This window comes from Brachypodium distachyon, chromosome 4 (genome assembly GCF_000005505.3).
Source record: "Brachypodium distachyon strain Bd21 chromosome 4, Brachypodium_distachyon_v3.0, whole genome shotgun sequence".
In the NCBI taxonomy this organism is placed as follows: Eukaryota; Viridiplantae; Streptophyta; class Magnoliopsida; order Poales; family Poaceae; genus Brachypodium; species Brachypodium distachyon.
The window spans coordinates 40,022,089-40,040,967 of record NC_016134.3 but is presented as its reverse complement, the minus strand read 5'-3'; the positions used below and the strand labels follow the sequence as shown (position 1 = coordinate 40,040,967).

The window sequence follows — 18,879 nt, the reverse complement described above, 5'->3', positions numbered from 1 at the left end:
GTGGACGGTTCAATGAGAATATTTACCTTCGACTTGCATTCGAAGCCTCCTTGCAAGCAGGTGACTAAAACTCACCGTATGCCTGTGCACAACTTCGTGTTTCATATGCATGCGTATATGGACAAGAGCTAAATTAATTGTTGGCCACGTCTAAACTTATCAAAATAAAAGGCTAGTCAGACGCCCAACTACTGCAAATATTTCCTCTCTTGCGCGCGGTGAAGGGTGGCATTGACCAGCACAGGATCCAAGAAGGTCAACTATATACGTGAACAAAATACTCCAGTCGGAGTAGTATGATGTTCCGTATGGATCGATCGCAAAGCTGCCCATTTCCACGCCGCAAGTTCGCTACTACCACCAGGCTAGAGCTAGCTAGCTGGCCATCTTCCGGGTCGTCGTGTCGAGTTAAGTAGGTCAATTTTATGTGGCAAACAATTTTGTTTGGAAGGAAATCGGAATGGACTGAGCTAGGCTGCCTCATGGGCTTCTCAACTTTTCTTTTCTTATACCAAAAAAATGCATTGAGCTGAGCGGTGCTCACCACCAAGAGAAATAAAGACAAAACAATTCATAGCCCAATGTATGATAAACAAACAACGGTTATGTAGCTGTGAACCGAAATGGACAGCTTTTTTTTTTTGTTGTTAAGAGGAACCAAAATGGACAGCCTACTCTTTTACATATTGCTCAACAAAAAATCCCAACAAACTTTGGTAGTTACGGAAACGGGCTAACAAACTGAAAACCCACCTAAGGAAATACAGACTAACCAAACTCATGGGTCAGCACAAAAAAGCCCAGATGGGAGACGCTCGCAATATCGCTTCAATTCCAAACAAACGAAACAAACAGTGTGACTCAGTACGAATCCTGACGACACGACAGGATTAGACGGTCAGAAAAACGACTGAGACATAAAGAATTTTTGAGAAACTGCAAGGGCAAAGTTGTGTGCCGATTTGTTTTTCTGAGCACGCTGCGACGCCTTGTACTGCGACCCGGCCTGCTGCCGCATGCAAAAAAAGAAAACGAAAAAAAAACAGTCCGAAACATGCCTTCCATACAAAAAGAAAGGAAAAAATTCCATATTTGCCACTGAAAATTGTCCATATGTTCAAATGCCACTCAGAATTTACATATCCAAATATGCCACTTAAATTTTGCATGGAGTACAAATATGCCACTACCGTTAGTTGACCGGTAAGTCAATTGTCAATTTTTTCAGATTGGCCGAAATACCCTTGGACACTGGACTATTATCTTTTGAACATTACGTTGTTCAAATGCTTGTGAGCACGTATGCTGAAATGCGATTCCAGACCACGACATGCGGCAGTTAACATGCGGGGGCATGCAGTACTTGCGTTAATGTTCGCAAAAATTGTTTTACCGCCTTATATAGGCGTTAAGTAAAATCAAGGAAAGCGTTGCTGAAATTTTTATTTTTTTCATGCCAAAATCATTATGGCTGAAACTTACTTCAAAATGTCATGTTACTAGCATCTTATAAAACTGGAATCATAAGTTCTCTAAAATGAGTACTTTGTTGTAAAAGAAAAATCAACATAATGTCTGGCAGCAAAATTGTCTTTTCATCTCTTACTTAACGGTCAACTAACGGTAGTGGCATATTTGTTACCCGTGCAAAATTTGAATGACATATTTGGAACAGCCAAATTTTAAGTGGCATTTGATCATATGGTCAAATTTTGAGTGGCAAATATAAAATTCTCTGAGAAAAAAGAGAGGATGAAAATGACTCCTGCATACCAAAAACAAAGATGACGTTCCTTTGCTCCCATATGCTTATCGATCGGTTGTAGTATTAAATTCGAAAATCGGTTGTATGCTTAAACCGATTATATGACTTATCGGTTTCATCCTTCCACTTGTCTCCTTTGCGAGTGTAGTAAAGTTCAAACGGTTGAATTAAGCAATTGCAAGTTGCTAAATTCTGCTTTCCGTGCCCAAGTAGCTAGCCAGCATGCATGTCTGACCGGTTCATTAATGTATTTTATCCTAAGCTAGAGCTAGCCTATACACCCATATAGCCAGAGGCGGAGACAGGACCAGGCAGTTCAGGGCGGCGGCCTTGGGCGTCGAATGTTTTTCTTTAATTTTAGTGATTTGTCATGGGTCTTAACTTGGTAATTTTCGTGTTGGCCTAGGGTTTGATGGATTTCTGGCTCCGCCGCTGCATACACACACGATCTCTTAAAATTTCATCTTTCGCTTGCTGGCATCAGTAAAGAAAATTGCAAGTTGCCCCTAATAAATTTGATTTTACTTAATATGTACTGATCAACTCAATAAAAATCCATTGAAAATAGATCGTCTCTCTAATTCTGCCCCCTCCCGCTCCTAACCCCAAATGGCTTCCCACGTGTTGAATTCCTGCCTTCGTCCCTGCCCTGCCGGCGTCTCATATATATCTGCACGCGGTGTTGCGATTGCTTTGCTGTGAGACAGTGCAGGGATTAATTCGATCGATCGATCGGTTCGCCATGTTCACCTTGAGCAAATTGCTCGATGCTAGATAGCACGCGGTCGCTGGGTACAAATTCGAATGGCAAAACGGTAACTAAGCAATCGCAAGTTTTTAAGTGTGCTAGACTAGACTCTCCTTTGCGTGCCCAAGTAGCTAGCCAGAGCATGCATGTCTGACCGGGTCATTATACTTTATCCAAGCTAGCTATACTCCATATAGCTGCATGCATGAATGCCCTTAGTGTAACTTGCACACAATCTCTTAAATTTCATCTTTCGCTTGCTGGCATCAGTAAAGAAAACTGCGAGTTGCGCGTCAGAATCGGATCAGCTGGTTATTCACCGTGGGCCGGAGTCTCATATATATCTCAGCACTGGGTGTTGGGACACCGCAGGGGAGTTCCATCGATCGCGCGCGGTTCAGTCATGTTCACCTTGAGCAATTTGCTGCGTTTCGTCCTGGCAGCGGCGCTCGTCGCGGCCTCCGGCGTGCTGCTGTTCTCGCATTCGTCGTGCCCGTGCGACGTCGAGGCCACGCGCAACTGGACCCAAGCACATCCTGGGATAAGAAGTCCCGGCATGGTACGTTTAATTACGTGGGGTTCCAGACTTCCAGTGCTTTTAAACTGTTTGGTTCATTTTACAGGGATGGCCTATATGTGGCCTTTTCGTGTTTTTCCAGAGCGCGGAGAGGTTTATGCATGTTTGCAAAATAGAAGGATTCCTTAATTCTCAGCTGCCCGATCGACTAGCCTCACGACTAGGTTTTGTTTTAATTCAAGTCAAAAAAATTATTTATTTTCACCAAATGTTAGGGCCCATGGCTTTGAAAGAAATTTTAGAAAGAGGTTGTCCATTTTCGTTTTGTTGAGTTGCCTGAAATTTTATTTAATCTCAGACACTTATTTTCTGAGGACTTTTCCTATCTACTACCTCTGTTACTTTATAGGTTCATGCATAGAAAAAAAAAGCCTGAAAGAGGATTAATTTTATAGGTTCATACGGAGTATGTTATAGCATGAGGTGCATGCTTAAATTTTCAAAAACTTTGGAAGCTTCGCAATTTCTTTATCGATATGGTGAACGTCTAGATAAATGTTTACGCAATTTGCAGTCGGCATGGAGGCTAACAAATCCTCGTAGTCCTATCCGGCGGTCCTAATAAACAAAGACACACAGTCCGTCGCTAAAACAAATCCCCAATCACAACATTCGGTGTAAGGCTTGCTTGTGTGAACCGATGCGTGCTTGAGTTGCAGGCGACGGCTGCACGCAAAGACGACGACGACGACCTTGCCGAGCTGCTGAGGAAGGCAGCCATGGAGGACAACACCATCATAATGACCTTCACCAACGAAGCATGGACGGCGCCCGGCTCGCTCCTCGACCTCTTCCTCGAGAGCTTCCGCGTCGGGGACAAGACGGAGCGCCTGCTGAAGCACCTCGTCATCGTCACCGTGGACGGCAAGGCGTTCGAGCAGTGCCAGCGCGTGCACCCGCTGTGCTACTCGTTCGACGCCGGCGGCGGCATGAACCTCACCAAGGAGCAGGAGTTCATGTCCGGGGACTACCTGGAGATGATGTGGGCCAGAAACAGGTTCCAGAACCACGTCCTGGAGCTCGGCTTCTCCTTCGTATTCACGGTGAACACCACCCGCCGATGCCAACTAATCCAAAACAAATCTTTTTAAAGCTGAAATTAATTGAACTTTTTGATTTGTACGTCTTCATCAGGATGTGGACATCGTGTGGTTCCGGAACCCGCTGCTGCGCATCCCGGTGGGCGCCGACATCGCCATATCGGCCGACAGGTTCGGCGGCGACGACCCGTACGACGTGTGGAAACAGACCAACGGCGGGTTCGTGTCGGCGAGGTCGAACACGAGGACGCTCGCCTTCTTCAAAGTGTGGCACGAGGCGAGGAAGGCGTACCCGGGCCAGAACGAGCAGGACGTGTTCGAGAAGGTGAAGCACGAGCTGTCGACGCGGGTCGGCGCCGCGGTGCACTTCGTGGACACGGCGCACTTCGGCGGCTTCTGCGAGCCCAAGAAGGACTTCCGGCAGCTCTGCACGTTCCACGGCAACTGCGTCAAGGGGCTCAAGTGGAAGCTGGAGAAGCTCCAGGGCGTCATGGACGAGTGGAAGCAGTTCAAGGACGCACGGGACCGGCCAAAGAATAAATAATTATTTAATGCAACTACAGCTAATTAAACATTGATGAATTGGTAATCCACTACAGTTTACATGAGTTATGTACGTATAGCATCTGATCTATACAGGAGACGTGCTGTAACTCAAACGTCACGACTCAGAAATCAGAGAGATAAAGGATGATATGATTGCCGAAAAGGCGAAAGGATTCATTGAGGATAACCAAGGTACCATATGGTTTAAGAAACGTATTTGTGTACCACAGAACCCCGAGACCAGAAAGCTAATACTTCAAGAGGCTCACGATTCACCGTACTCGATTCACCCCGGGAACACAAAGATGTACATGGATTTGAAAGAAAAAATTTGGTGAACAGGATTGAAACGAGATATCGCTGAGTACATTGCTCTGTGTGATGTATGTAGCAAAGTCAAAGCTGAACATAAGAAACCAACTGGATTACTACGACCGTTGCCAGTGCCAGACTGGCAATGGGATAAAGTAGGCATGGACTTCATCACCGGCTTGCCGAAGACAAAATCTGGTTATGATTCAATATGGGTTGTAGTTGACCGTTTGACTAAGGTTGCCCATTTCATACTTGTGAAGACCACTTATACAAGTGCTCAGTTGGCCAAACGCTATATATCTAGGATTGTGTGCCTACACGGAGTTCCTAAAGAGATCGTCTCGGACAGAGGTACTCAATTTACTTCAAGATTTTGGAAACAATTGCACGAGTTTCTAGGCACGAGATTGGAGTTTAGCACAGCGTTTCATCCACAGACGGATGGACAAACTGAAAGAGTGAACCAAATCCTCGAGGATATGTTAAGAGCTTGCGTTCTGGACTATGGATCTAGCTGGGATGAGAATTTACCATATGCAGAGTTCTCATACAACAACAGTTTTCAATCAAGTATTGGCATGGCACCTTTCGAAGCTATGTATGGCAAGAAATGCAGAACACCTTTACTATGGGATGGAGTAGGAGACCGTAGTTTATTCAGACCCGACATGATAAAGGATGCCGAAGAGAAGGTCAGGCTGATTCGAGACAGACTCAAGATTGCTCAATCCAGGCAGAAAAGTTATGCAGATTCCAAGCGTAGGGAAGTCACCTATGAGGTTGGGACAGAGCGTATCTTAGAGTTTCTCCGATACGCGGAGTTAAGAGATTCGGGATTAAAGGAAAACTAGCACCACGCTTCATTGGACCTTACAAGGTTCTAGCATGCCAAGTAGAGGTAGCTTACAAGTTGGAATTACCTGAAGTGTTGACAAGCGTCCACGACGTGTTCCACGTGTCGCAGTTGAAGAAATGTCACCCGGAAATGGCCGATACGCCACTGAGGGATACAATTCCACTTGAAGAAGTCAAGATTCAAAGCAATCTCACTTATGAAGAGAAACCAATCAAGATCTTGGATACAGCTGAGAGGCATACTCGTTAGGTAACTTTAGGTAAAAGCTTTACCTACTAACCGCACTAGGGAAAGAACCCTAGGTATAGTATGGTGGGAAAAGAGGGCTTTTCCTAGTGGCATTTGTATAACTCTAGGGGAATATTTCTTTCCCTAGTGGCTGAAACTCTAGGTAAAGAAATCACATGGTAGCTATGTGCCAACATGGAAAGTTATGATCCCTAGGGTCAATTTAGCTCTAGGGAAAGGAGTGGGACCAATATTTGAATCAGATTTGCCACATCATCATCTTTCCCTAGAGGACTTTACCACCAGGATCTATACTACACTCTAGGGAACCATATGTAATTCATATTGACCATACATAAATTCATGTTGACAATATTTGAATTTGAAATGACCATAATTCAAATATGTTCGAATGGAGCCAAAATTAATAACCAACAAAAACTTCAGAAGACACATTATATTCACTCATTCTAAGTCTTCATTCAAATAACATGTCTGATCAGTAGCAAGCAACAAATGATTACAGCCGTGACAGATCATACATGGCTAGACTTAGCTATGGCCAAAAAAATATGACACGCTATGTCAACTATTGTCACATATCAGTAAGTAGCTAGATTTTGCTACTCCAAAAATCTACATAAGCAAGACCTATTCAGTTGCTGGCATTTGCCTACTCATGAGCAGCGATGAGAAAGTAATTGTGCCTGTTGCAATCTCATTGAAGAAACCTCCAAACGCATCTTGATCTGCAGCATGCGCAGGCTCGTCGGCAGAAAAATTTGAGCTGGCATTGTGCTCTTGAAAATAACACAACAATCATGTGGTAGCATCAATATATACAATGGTAGTAATTAACATCTCATTAGAAATCGAGTCAGTATATACCTTTAACTTAAAAGCAACACTACATGTACTCTGTTTAGATGTTTGGATGCATTAGAGTAATTATGTGGTATAATCAATATATTCAAGCATGCTCGTACTAAACTTACGTTTACATGCATTGGAGTAATTATGCTAAAAGGGCTGCAATCTCTCGAGCTGTACACACAGTTAATATGACATCCTAAGAAAGCTAATAGTATTTCTCTATTGTGAGAAGAAAGCACAGGACAGTGTGTCGATCAGTGTATTGACAAACAAAACTCAAGAGTGCAGATCTAGAAGAAGGCATCAGATTATATGACAACTAGATTCTAGTATTTTTGGGGAGAAAAAGGAACAACCAGCAAAGCACATATGTCCAATTAGCAAACCTGTCCATGACCACAGCCAATAGGGACAGAGGGAGGATAAGCATGCATGTATACCACTGAGCCTACCGAAAGAACTTGACAAAGACGAGGTTGCCAGAGTGCTAGACAATCAACCAACTTAATTTGTAGCTAGAAACAAGTGATAGACAATCAACCAACTCACAATCAGCCAATCTAGAGCACCAATCAAAGAAAAATTGGAATTGTATGCCAATTGAGTTATTGGAGACAGATTTCCCTAAAAAGATACAAAACTGGAACTGAAACATAGAAATACCTTTTGTTTAGATACAAAATTTGGACAGCGTAATGACTATGTTGGAGCAGCTAGCCGCTCCTCCTCTTCTTCTTCCTCCTCGAGCTGCCTCAAGCACCTGCAGCCTGTTTTTCTGCCGCAGCAGAAACATTCCTGCTTTCAGCTTTCATCCCAACCATTGTACATTTAGTCATGGAATTGTTCAGAAGACATGGAATGCTTACTTGACTGCTTTGTAGCTGTAACATCCCAAATTTCAAAACCTTTCATATGCATTGCATTTCATAGCATCATGTCACCTTTGCATTTAATCACATTTAAAAAAAACCCTAAAGTTTAAGTCAGGAAACTCATTAACAAACGTACTTTTATTTGAATCTGGCCTTCTTCTTGATTTGGTTGTTTGCACTTTAGCCCATGAGGGTTTAGGCATAAAAAGGGGTTTAATGCATTTATAAAGCTACCCCATACCTTGACATTTGAATTTGATTTGAAACACTAAATATTTTAATAGCTAGAAAGCCCTAAAGGCTAGTTTATAGGCAAAAGTATTTTAAAATATTTTATTTTGAGGGAATTCTTGTCCCAAAAGTTGAATCATATGAAAATATGATTTTATAATTTTTGTTGCAATTTATTTGGTTTGAATTGGAGCTTTGAATCAAAATTTGTATTCAAAAACAGAAAATAGAAAAAGAAAAGGAAAAAAAAGGAAACAGCGGCCGGCCCGGCCAAATGGGCCGAACCGGCCCACCTACCTAGTGCGCCGACCGCACCAGGCCGCCGCCCAGCCCGCGCGCGCTGCTTGTGCCGCTGACAGGTGGGCCCCACCTGTCAGCATTGTCCTCCTCCTTCAACGGCCGAGCAGAAAACCACGCGCAGGCAACGTCCACGCCGGACACGATCTCAACCCGCGTCGCTCTCGCCCACGACCCCCATCTCCGCAACCGACCGCGTCATCTTAAAGCCTCTCACCCCCGCAGTCTAGTCCCTCTCTCCTCTCGCTCAATTTCGCTGCCAGGCTGCCCGAATTCCTCGCCGGAGAAGCTTCGGACACCGCCGTCTTTTTTGGTCGCTGCCGACTAGCCGGTGAACTCTAACCGCCACTTTTTGGTGCTTCCTTCTCCTCTCTTCATTGCGCACCTCGTGACGCGCTCTTTTTCTTTTGTTGTGCCCCGTAGCGCCAAGACCCGACCCGCCCGAAGCTCATCGCCGGCGCCGCCTCTTCCCGTCGTCCTAGGCGTCGTTCCCGTCGCCCTCGAGGAAAACCGCCGCCGCCTTCGAGTTCGTCTCGCGGAGCCGCACCTTCACTGCCGACTCCCGAGCTCCGAGGATCACCGGAACGCCCATGCCCCTGTTTCCCGCACCGCCGCCGTCGCCGGAACCCTAGCGCCGCTGCCGGAGGTAAGGCAGATGCTCCCCGACCGTCCGATCTCCTTTCCACGGTTGAGATTAGAACACTTAAGTGAAGGGCTATCCGTGGATCTGGGCCATCCATTTTATGTGGATCTGACGGCTGCCTTTTATTCCAATCCTGAACCGGTACCGACCAGTAGGATAGCGCCACGTGTCGCCTTATAAAATTAAAACTTAATTCCCGGCCGAAATAATTAGCAGTTTTGAAGAAAAGCCCCTGAAACTTCAAATCATCATATTATTAAACCATTTGACCAAATTTGAAGTTCTGCACCTTTCTGGAATCCTCACAATGTGTAGAATCTTTTGGCATAGTTTAATTTTGACTTTGAACAACTTTTACAGAAGCAAATTGCAGAATGCTTAATTAGGGTTTAAAATTCATATGAATTGTTTCAAACTAGTTTTGAACATGTTAGCATGTTGAAAAATGTTTTGGGTATATTCTCTGTCCACTAGGCCAGAGGGGAAATTATTTTGTAAATAATATTGCCACACAAATTTAATCTTGCCCCATGCTTTACAAAAATCTAATAAGCTTTTAATTAAAGCTCATCTTTGTTTCACACCAAGTAATTACCTCTTTATTAGTTATAATCTGTCCAGACTTTTTGTAAAGCTCTTTAAAACAGAAATTAAACTTGTTAAGTTTAGAACCAATCTAAATGTGCATCATCATGACTTTTGCATCATGGCATGTTTTTGTTTTGAATATCATGTTTATGTGTGTGTATTCTTTTATTTTAGATTGTGTGGATTGTGAACCTTGTTGTTGCGAAGAGTGCGAGAACTACCACAACCTTGGACAAGGCAGTTCACTTTGATCACTTTCCAAATATTTTTACTATGCACTAGTTGTTTTATTAGTTGCATTAGGAATATTACTTGTACCTCTATGCTAGCTATAAATCTCAGGTAATATAGTTTTGCCCTTGCCAATACCTTGCTACCAAATTGCCATCGATTGTAGTTGAATGCTAGGCTATGGTACTATCGTGGGGGAAATTGTTATGTCTATGGCGAAATGAGATGTTTTATTAGAGTAAGGCAAAACAATTAATTTAATGAACCATCCTGGGTGGACGGCTTTGAGGATTTTGATGTTATGCGGCGTCAGATCCATTTCTATGGGTCCATTTCTATGAGTCGTCTCTCCAGGTCTATGGGAGCGCCTGCGTCGCAAATGTGGAATGCCACCTGGGGTAGCCGAGACTGAACTAGTTTTCTATTTAGTAGCTTCTAGTACAACCACGGTGCAAAATGGGCTCTGGCGAGAATAGAGTATGTTGTATGAACCTAGACCCGAGGAGTTCTACTGAGGTAGCCTGTGTAGGAGGAGCGTGATTCTCTCGTGATTTAGGGAATTACTTCTGAAAATCTCGTAATCGACGTCGTTGCTACTCTACCCTGAGGACAGCAAGGGATTAACCCGTCGGTTTCTTGTGGGGAATGTGTACAAACTCTCGAGAGCGTCAAAACTAAGTACTTAGCCGTGTCCCCGGTTATGGACAAATATGAGCAACTTGATAGTGGAGCTGTAAGGAAAGTCTCACTCATTCTAATTTCTTAATAAAATGAATGGTTTGAACTTGGGTTTAGGAGCATTGATGTGTCTACTCAATGTCTTTAGTTTAATAGGAGCATGGGTGTGTCTACCCCATGTCCAATAGTGTTAAAATTATTTGATTAAAAGATAGGATTAAACAATTAAGCTTTTATGCAAATAGCCTGAACCCCACCTTGCCAGATTATGTATATACTTGATAGGTTTTGATATAACTCCTAGTGATCTTGCCAATATATTCAATGTATTGACCCTGGTGGCTGCATCGTTTAATGATGCAGGAAGCCGCCGACGAGTAAGGGTACGTTTTGGTCTTTGGGTTACGGGCCTACATTCCAACACGCTCTCACCATGGTGTTGATGTAGCCCTTGTATCTTTCGCTTTTCGCTGTTGAACAATTGTTCTATTTCCAGCTAACCCATAGGGTTATGCGAGTTTGTAAGTACTCTTAAATTCTGGATGACACGTTCTAATACTTGAGACTTTTGTTCTATGATATTACATCTTGAAACTGTGTGTGCTAGTGAGTCGATCCAGGGACTAGCACTTAAAGCACAGAGATCGAACCTATGTACGGGGGCGGTCGCTTCAGTAGCACAGAAGATCAGTTTGTTCTTTATTCCTTCAATCTGGCTAGCAAAAACTTGTATTTCTCTAAAAAGAATCGATGTACAAATTAATTAGACAAAGCAAAATAATGCTATAATTAGTACTGCACTTAGTCGTATCTATATTATACATACCTCTGAACGGCAAGCCTTAGAAACACAAAGCTTTCAGAACATTTACTTCTGAACAGCATGCTTCACACAATTGTTCCTTCAAAATACATACAAGAACATCAATACATTATCATTTTAATATTTTTATCAGTGCAAAACAAGGTTAAGAATGCAGCAGCATGTGCAGGGGCGGATCTACGCCCAAGGCACCCTGGGTTGTAGCCCTGGTCGTGGTGAAAGTAGTATAGGTAATCATCACAACAAATCTCTGAAATTTAGTAGTACCAACACCACGGCCTTGGGCTTTACTACAGATCGATAAGATGATAAGGGTGAGACAGTTTCTCCATGTGTTCAAGTACTGAATATACTTCCATATCAAAGTGTAAATGGTGCATTTAGATACAAATTAGTTATATACTTTGGCCATTGAAATTGAGCCCCCCTCATGACAGCATCCTCGCATTGGCCATAGAAATTTAGCCCCCATTGAAAGTTGGATACAAATTAGTTATATACTTTGGCCAAATCGTTGCTTCAGACAACCAAATCAATCGACTGAAATCATTACAAAGACACATAGAACATGACACATAGCAAATAAAATTAGAAATTAGAGCGGGAGAGACAGAGCGCTAGAGAAGATTTAGATGAGAGAGGACGGACCTGAAGGGGGATGGTCAAGGGGCGGCCACCACAAGGAGCCACTACGGACGGCACAGACCCGCTGCAGCCCAGATTCCTCGGCGAATCCCTCCAGAAACGGTCACTGCGACCACATCCTCGCAGGCGGCACGCCCATCTTGACAGCGGAGGCGGCAGTTCTCGGCGGCACGGATATGGCGGGGAGGGGCGGAGACTGCGAGTATGGCAGGGAGGGGCGGAGACACAGGAGAATCCCTCCAAAAACAGTCACCGCGACCGCATCCTCGTAGCGGCACGCCCATCTTGACAGCGGAGGCGGCAGTTCTCGGCGGCGCGGATATGGTGGGGAGGGGCGGAGACTGCGAGTATGGCATGGAGGGGCAGAGACAGAGGAGAATAGCGGCGCAACGCTGGTACGGCGGGCGGGGGAGGGCGGGGCTGGCAGGGGAGGGTGGGGCGGCGTGGGTACAGCAAGAGGAAGAGGGCGGCGAGAGAAGGGTTGCGAGAGGAGGAGGAGACTAGGAGAGGGGAAAGAGAAGCAAATCGAGGGGAGAAGATTATCCAGAGCGGGTCCTTCTCCACGGACCAGAAAATTTTCGCTCAACCCTCTCGCTGTCGACCGGGCCCACGCAAAGCGTCGCGTGCGCGATGGGAAAAAAAGCGCGGGATGGACCCGAGAAGAGAAGCAAATCGCCCGCCATGAGCTTCTTTTCTCAGCCAGGGTGGCATTCTTTACCTAGGGGCCAAATAACTCAAGGGAAAGTTTACTTCATATTTATTTTTGGATGCAAATTTCCTTTACCTAGAGTAACACTATTTGCAACTTTACTTTACCTAAAGTAAGTAAAATCGGATCTAGGGAAACACATGTACCCTAGGGAAACTTGTGATTTCTAGTAGTGTCTACAGAAGATAACCTAGAAAGAAAACCCTAGCCGCCAGCCATCCTCTTCGAGGAAGTTTCAATCTCTAGCGGTTTTCCTCGTCTCTCACGACCGATCTGACCTCTAAGAGATAAGGGAAACCATAAATCAACATCTGGCATCAAGTTTTGCTACCTTTTTTTTGTTAGGTTTTTGTGTGATTCTCGGCGACGTCTTGGCAATGGAGACGACAACGTCTAGAAGATTGGTGTCATGTCTCCTTCATCGTTCTGGTGTAGGTGTTGTAACCTATGACATGGAGTCAATGGTTCTCATGGCACGTATTTTCGTGTTTTTGGCAAAAAAAAATCTCGTTGATTCATCGACGGAGTAACAGTTTTACAGCTTGTGTTGCAAGGGGTATGACCCTGGTCATGGTGCGTTCAATGATTCTAGGTTCTCACCGTTTGAGGTGGGCGGCTCATGCGGTTTTTTAAAACCTCTGATGTTAGTTCAGCTTGTGCAAGCATGGTATTCTGCAATTTTGTCAACGAATACTTGGAGAAGCATCAAAATGCAAAGAATGAATCAAGAGAAGTTCACTTCGAAGGACTACAATGAAGTTTTTAGTTTTGTTGAATATCTTTGTTATCTTTGTTCTTTTTTGTACTTTGTCTCTTGAATCAATAAAGCCACATCGTTCCTCTCAAAAAAATATAATTCGCCCTCAGCGTACTTATTCTTTTTTTAGAAACACAGTACAAACGCAAACGCTCACAACACGCGCGTACACTCACCCTTATGAACGCACACAGTCACACAGTACCCCTGTACGCGTACACTCAGCGTCCTTATTCTATATTGGGGATATCTCTCTGCCATGCAGTTGACCAGGGACGTGCCAAGTAGATCGATCAGTAGTACTACTTTTCTTTTTTGGTGAGACAATGCAGATCAGCAATTAATGACCGATCTAGATCCTTTATAATTTCATCAGTTTGCTCGAAGGAAAACCTTTTCCTTTGCGATCAACCAATTTTTTTAGGTGAAGGTCCACAAAAATTCAGAGAGGGCATGTGCACGAGAAGGGTTCCTGTTCATACTCTATTCCTGATTTTGCTTAATTAATCGAGTACTATATGATTGTAAGTCAGGCCTGAATTGTAAGTAAACGTCGCAGGGCCAGATTCCATCAACGGGCAACGGCAGTGGTAATTTGGAGCAATGTCTCGATCTTTTCTTTTCTTTATTATGTCCTGACAAAAGAAGATCTGAAGTCTTGGCATCGGTACATTAATGGTGGCACATGCATGCAGGGCTCCTGCAAGTTGTCTGTCGAAGCTCAGTTCACCGTCTATTATACTCTTGGCAACACAGTGTGTGCTCTGCACTCTTCGAGGTTGGACAAGGCCCAAACAGGAGCAATTTCTCTCTTCACCATGTCCATGCTGCTGAGAGTTTTCTTGGGTTTCTTCCTGGGAGCAGCGCTCGCGGCAACCTCGGTCGTGCTGTTGCTCCCGCCTTCTCGGTGCCCATGGGGCGTTGAGCCAGCGGATCAGGGTCGGGCGTTGGACAGTGCAACCCAAACAGATACCATCATGGAGAAGCTCAACACGGTGCAGGTTGGCATGCATTTATCTTCTTCTCTTTAACTTGTTTCTTCTCTCAATTGAGGTTTCCCTTTTGGTCGCGTCGTGAGTACGGCTTGCATGCATGTCGGAATTAAGTCTGAACCTTGGCACGTACGTGCATGTATGCGGTGCAGGTGGCAGCTCCTCGTAATGAAGACAACCTGAGCGAGCTGCTGAGAAGCGCGGCCATGGAGGACAAAACCATCATACTGACATTCACCAACGAGGCGTTGGCGTTGCCCGGCTCGCTCCTGGAACTCTTCCTCGAGAGCTTCCGCCTAGGCGTGAACACGCAGCCCCTCCTGAAGCACCTGGTCATCGTCGCCATGGACGCCAAGGCGTTGGAGCGGTGCCTGCACATGCACCCGCTCTGCTATTCCTTCTTCAGCCGCCGGATCAGCACCGGCGCGGACCTGGCGGCGGAGGTGTCCTTCATGAGCAAGGACTACCTGGACATGATGTGGGCGCGGAACCGGTTCCAGGCGCGCGTCCTGGAGCTGGGCTACGGCTTCGTGTTCACGGACGTGGACATCGTGTGGTTCCGGAACCCGCTGCTGCGGATCCCCGTGGCCGCCGACATCGCCATCTCCTGCGACCAGTACTACGGCGACAACCCCTACGACATGAGGAAGAACGCCAACGGTGGGTTCCTGTTCGCGAGGCCCAACGCCAGGACGCGGGCCTTCTACGAGGGCTGGTACGAGGCGAGGGCGAGGTTTGAGGGCGCGCACGAGCAGCACGTGTTCGACCAGGTCAAGTACGAGCTGGCGGCCAAGCACGGCATGGTGGTGCATTTCGTCGACACCGCCTACTTCAGCGGCCTGTGCGAGCCCAAGAAGGACTTCCACAAGGTGTGCACCTTCCACGCAAACTGCCTCCTCGGGCTGCAGAACAAGCTGGACAAGCTCAATGCCGTGCTCGACGAATGGAAGCAGTTCAAGGCACAGCAGGAGCTGCTCGGCAGCAACAGCACCGCGCTCACCTTCTGAATTCTTTTCGGTCGCTGCGTGTTGCTCTTTTTGTGTGAGAATTACGTAGCTTATAGACAGTTTGGTTCACGACAATAGCAATTCCGAAGCGAAAAGAATTCAGCTGTGTCATATAATTAGTACTCCACTGTTTTGATAAAAAAATTCTTTTTCTTTTTTTGGTGTGACTATATATCTTAGGAGCTTGATTGTTAAGCAAAAGTCTTAAAATCTGGGTTAATGTATCTGAACCGTTATATTAATCCTAAATCATAAGGAGCTGATGTTCTATATTTTGTTGTCCCGTGCGTACTGTTTTCATTGGCCCGCGTAATCCGTAGTAATTGCAATGTAATTGCCATTCTATTCTCCTCTTTTCATCGTTCATTCTGAATCTTAAATCTTGAAGCACAAACCATATCCAATGTAATTGCAATTAAGGACAACAAAATGTAGTCATGCTCAGTGTGACTACTCGATTTTTAGTCATCTTGAGAATCACTTCTTCATAAAAAAATCAGTTCTCTTCTCTCTCTTATTTCTCTTACTTTCACATCAGCAAACTCCGAATAAGAGTTGACATATCACATCAGCAAACTCCGAATAAGAGTTGACATATGCAGATACTTTTAGCCAAGGGATGACTAAGAGTCCAAATAGGAGCCAACAATTTTCTACTGTACACCATGGCATTTAATGGTAACAAATTATATAGTCAGTTTAAAACACAACTCATTGTATGTGTTATTTTATCGTCGACTCCACGTCACATTAAGAGATAATACTCTACCATTGTTGATGCTCCAGGAAGCTAACTCTTGGTAAAGAGTAAGTTTTGTTTCTCTCTCATATTTTTCTCACCGGCACATCATCAATTGTTAAATACGAGTCAACTAAGTTTCGACCTATGTGGGGACCCACTTATGGTATAAACGAGTATGTGCACCCATGAACAAGTGCATCACTGGGATGTTCAAGGCACCGTGGTATGGAACACACAAGAGAAGCCGCTCTAAGTGCTTTTTTCATTCATGGGATAGGAAACGACGTGAATGGAAAATGAGAAAAAAAACACAAGATTGCAATGTCATGCCCATTGTGGTTGCACCAAAGTTTGTTTGATTGAACAAGGGGAAAATAACAAACAAAATAATAATAAAAGGTTGGAGTTGATGAAAAAACTTCTTTGGTATGTAGTGCAAGTAAATCTTTAGGAATATTTTTCATGGGATTCAGTATATCTCACAAATCAATATAAGAAAAACCTTAAGGATACAAAAATTCTCCAAGATTCCTGTAGAAAACCTTTGAATCAAATAAGCCCTAAACACTGAAAAAACATATGGATATTCCATTTCGGGTTGTGCCCTTTCAGTTGGTGAGCACAGTGCTGTTGCTGCCGAGCAGCTCCTGCTGTGCCTTGAACTGCTTCCACTCGCCGAGCACTTCCACGAGCTTCTGCAGCTTATTCTTGAGCCCGACGATGCAGTTGGCGTGGAACGTGCACACCTTGTAGAAGTCCTTCTTGGGCTCGCACTGGCCGTTGAGGTACGTGGTGTCCACGAACTGCACCGTAACCCCGTGCCGCTCCGCCAGCTCGTGCTTCTCCTTGTCGAACACGTACTGCTCGTGCGCTCCCGGGATCCGGTTCCTCCCCTCGTACCAGTCCGCGAAGAAGGCCCGCGTCCGCGCGCTCGACCTCGCGTACAGGAACCCGCCGTTGGTCGACTTGTTGAGGTCATACGGGTTGTCGCCGTAGAACCAGTCGCAGGAGACTGCGATGTCGGCGCCGACGGGGATGCGCAGCAGCGGGTTCCGGAACCACACGATGTCCACGTCCGTGAACACGAAGCCGTGGCCCAGCTCCAGCACCCGGGACTGGAACTTGTTCCGCATCCACATCATGTCCAGGTAGTCCCCGGCCATGAACGACTGCTCCCCCGCGAAGTCCACGCCGGTGCCGGCCGCGGCGAGCAAGTAGCAGAACGGGTGCACGTGCTGGCACCGCTCGAACGCCCTGGCATCCACGGTCACGATGACCAGGTGCTTCAGCAGGGGCTGCGTCTTCACGCCGATGCGGAAGCTCTCCAGGAAGAGGTCCAGGAGCGAGCCCGGCAGCGTCCACGCCTCGTTCGTGTAAGTCATGATGATGGTGTCGTCCTCCATGGCCGCGCTTCTCAGCAGCTCGGCAAGGTCGTCTTTAGGCGCATTCACGGCCTGCAGCTGGTTTCAGACATGCAACAAGCCGTACGTGACCACCACGAGCAAAATTAGAAACCCAAGAGAAAAGAGAAGATAAAATGACATGAATAATGTACCATGCTGAGATTCTTTATGCTGGGATCTGCTTGGCTTCCGTTGTCCAATAAGGCCAGCTCCTGACCTGCCGGCAGGACGCCGCTGCACGGGCACGGAGGAGGGGGCAGCAACAGCACGACAAAGGCTGCCGTGATCCCTGCTCCCAGGAAGAAACCCAGGAAATCTCTCAGCGTGTACATGCTGGAGAGAAATTCCCAATATTCCTCGACTTGGACTGTTCGATTTCCCCTGCTTCCGAGACTCCAGACTGCAGAGCACGCTATGCTGCCAGAGTGCCAGTGAACTGACCTTGTGATATATAGACGGTTTGGGGGACTAGCTGTCTAGCTCCAAAGCGCACACCGACTTTCAGGGCCGTGCATGTGCCGTCATTTACTGATGGCGAATTGGCGATCCCGCAAGACTGAATCCTTCTGCTGTCAGAAGAAAAAGAAAAGGAAAATCGAGACGTTGGGCCACCTAACCATCCTACCGTTGACAAGAATGTTTAATATGAGCATGATCGCTCCCGATTGGTCGACCGCATGGTAAAAGATTGTTGCCGCGTTCGAGCAAACCAATGAAATTAAACGATACTCTTATACGAATTGGAGCTAGAGGGCTGACCGTTCATGGTAGCGAATCTAGATAGAAGCGCACCTACTATACTAATTACAGATGCCGAGGTGGAGATATACGGATACGATTATTGAGCACTCTCTTCGGGGATGCATGATGCGCATGGCCGAGAGACGGTCCATGCGCCTATAATAAATTTCGGGTGTGCGCTCTCGGTTGCCAGTGTAGCCTAAAACTTTCAAAAAAACTGTATCTGTAAAATTTAGTTGAGAAATCAATTCAGTTATAGACTGAGCAAAAAGGACAAATATGTGCAGCTATTTGCTATGTAAAACAACAAATTAATTTATATTTTTGGTTTGGCCCAAAAAAAATCATATTTTTGGTGTAGCTGGCATGTTAAATTGTTTGTTAATGAACAAAAATATATAGTACACATCCAAATGTACATACAGACTTGTTTCATAATTTTTTGGAACTTATAAATATCAATATCTCATTATTATTATTGGAAAAAAAAAAGAATCCGCGCAGCCGAGCTCCAAATGTCCACGCTCATTCTTTTGTCTCCCTATTAAGAATTGCAAATGTTGTAGGTACCT

General features: G+C 45.4%; 3 protein-coding genes across 3 annotated transcripts; 2 read left to right on the top strand and 1 right to left on the bottom strand.

Moving 5' to 3' along the window:
- The first annotated feature begins 2,897 nt into the window (after nucleotides 1-2,897).
- LOC100843593 (uncharacterized protein At4g15970) lies at nucleotides 2,898-4,888 on the top strand. The gene is made up of 3 exons (XM_024454981.1): nucleotides 2,898-3,072; nucleotides 3,750-4,133; nucleotides 4,225-4,888. Exons 1-3 carry the CDS (start codon nucleotides 2,917-2,919, stop codon nucleotides 4,672-4,674), a joined length of 990 nt encoding a protein of 329 aa, XP_024310749.1. The 5' UTR covers nucleotides 2,898-2,916; the 3' UTR covers nucleotides 4,675-4,888.
- Nucleotides 4,889-14,143: 9,255 nt separating this feature from the next.
- Nucleotides 14,144-15,696, top strand: LOC100843291 (uncharacterized protein At4g15970). The gene is made up of 2 exons (XM_010241115.3): nucleotides 14,144-14,423; nucleotides 14,567-15,696. Exons 1-2 carry the CDS (start codon nucleotides 14,241-14,243, stop codon nucleotides 15,419-15,421), a joined length of 1,038 nt encoding a protein of 345 aa, XP_010239417.3. The 5' UTR covers nucleotides 14,144-14,240; the 3' UTR covers nucleotides 15,422-15,696.
- An 896-nt stretch (nucleotides 15,697-16,592) lies between these two features.
- Nucleotides 16,593-18,003, bottom strand: LOC100840571 (uncharacterized protein At4g15970). The gene is made up of 2 exons (XM_003578334.3): nucleotides 17,719-18,003; nucleotides 16,593-17,623 (listed from the first exon to the last, which is right to left on the bottom strand). Exons 1-2 carry the CDS (start codon nucleotides 17,896-17,898, stop codon nucleotides 16,772-16,774), a joined length of 1,032 nt encoding a protein of 343 aa, XP_003578382.2. The 5' UTR covers nucleotides 17,899-18,003; the 3' UTR covers nucleotides 16,593-16,771.
- Nucleotides 18,004-18,879: the final 876 nt, after the last annotated feature.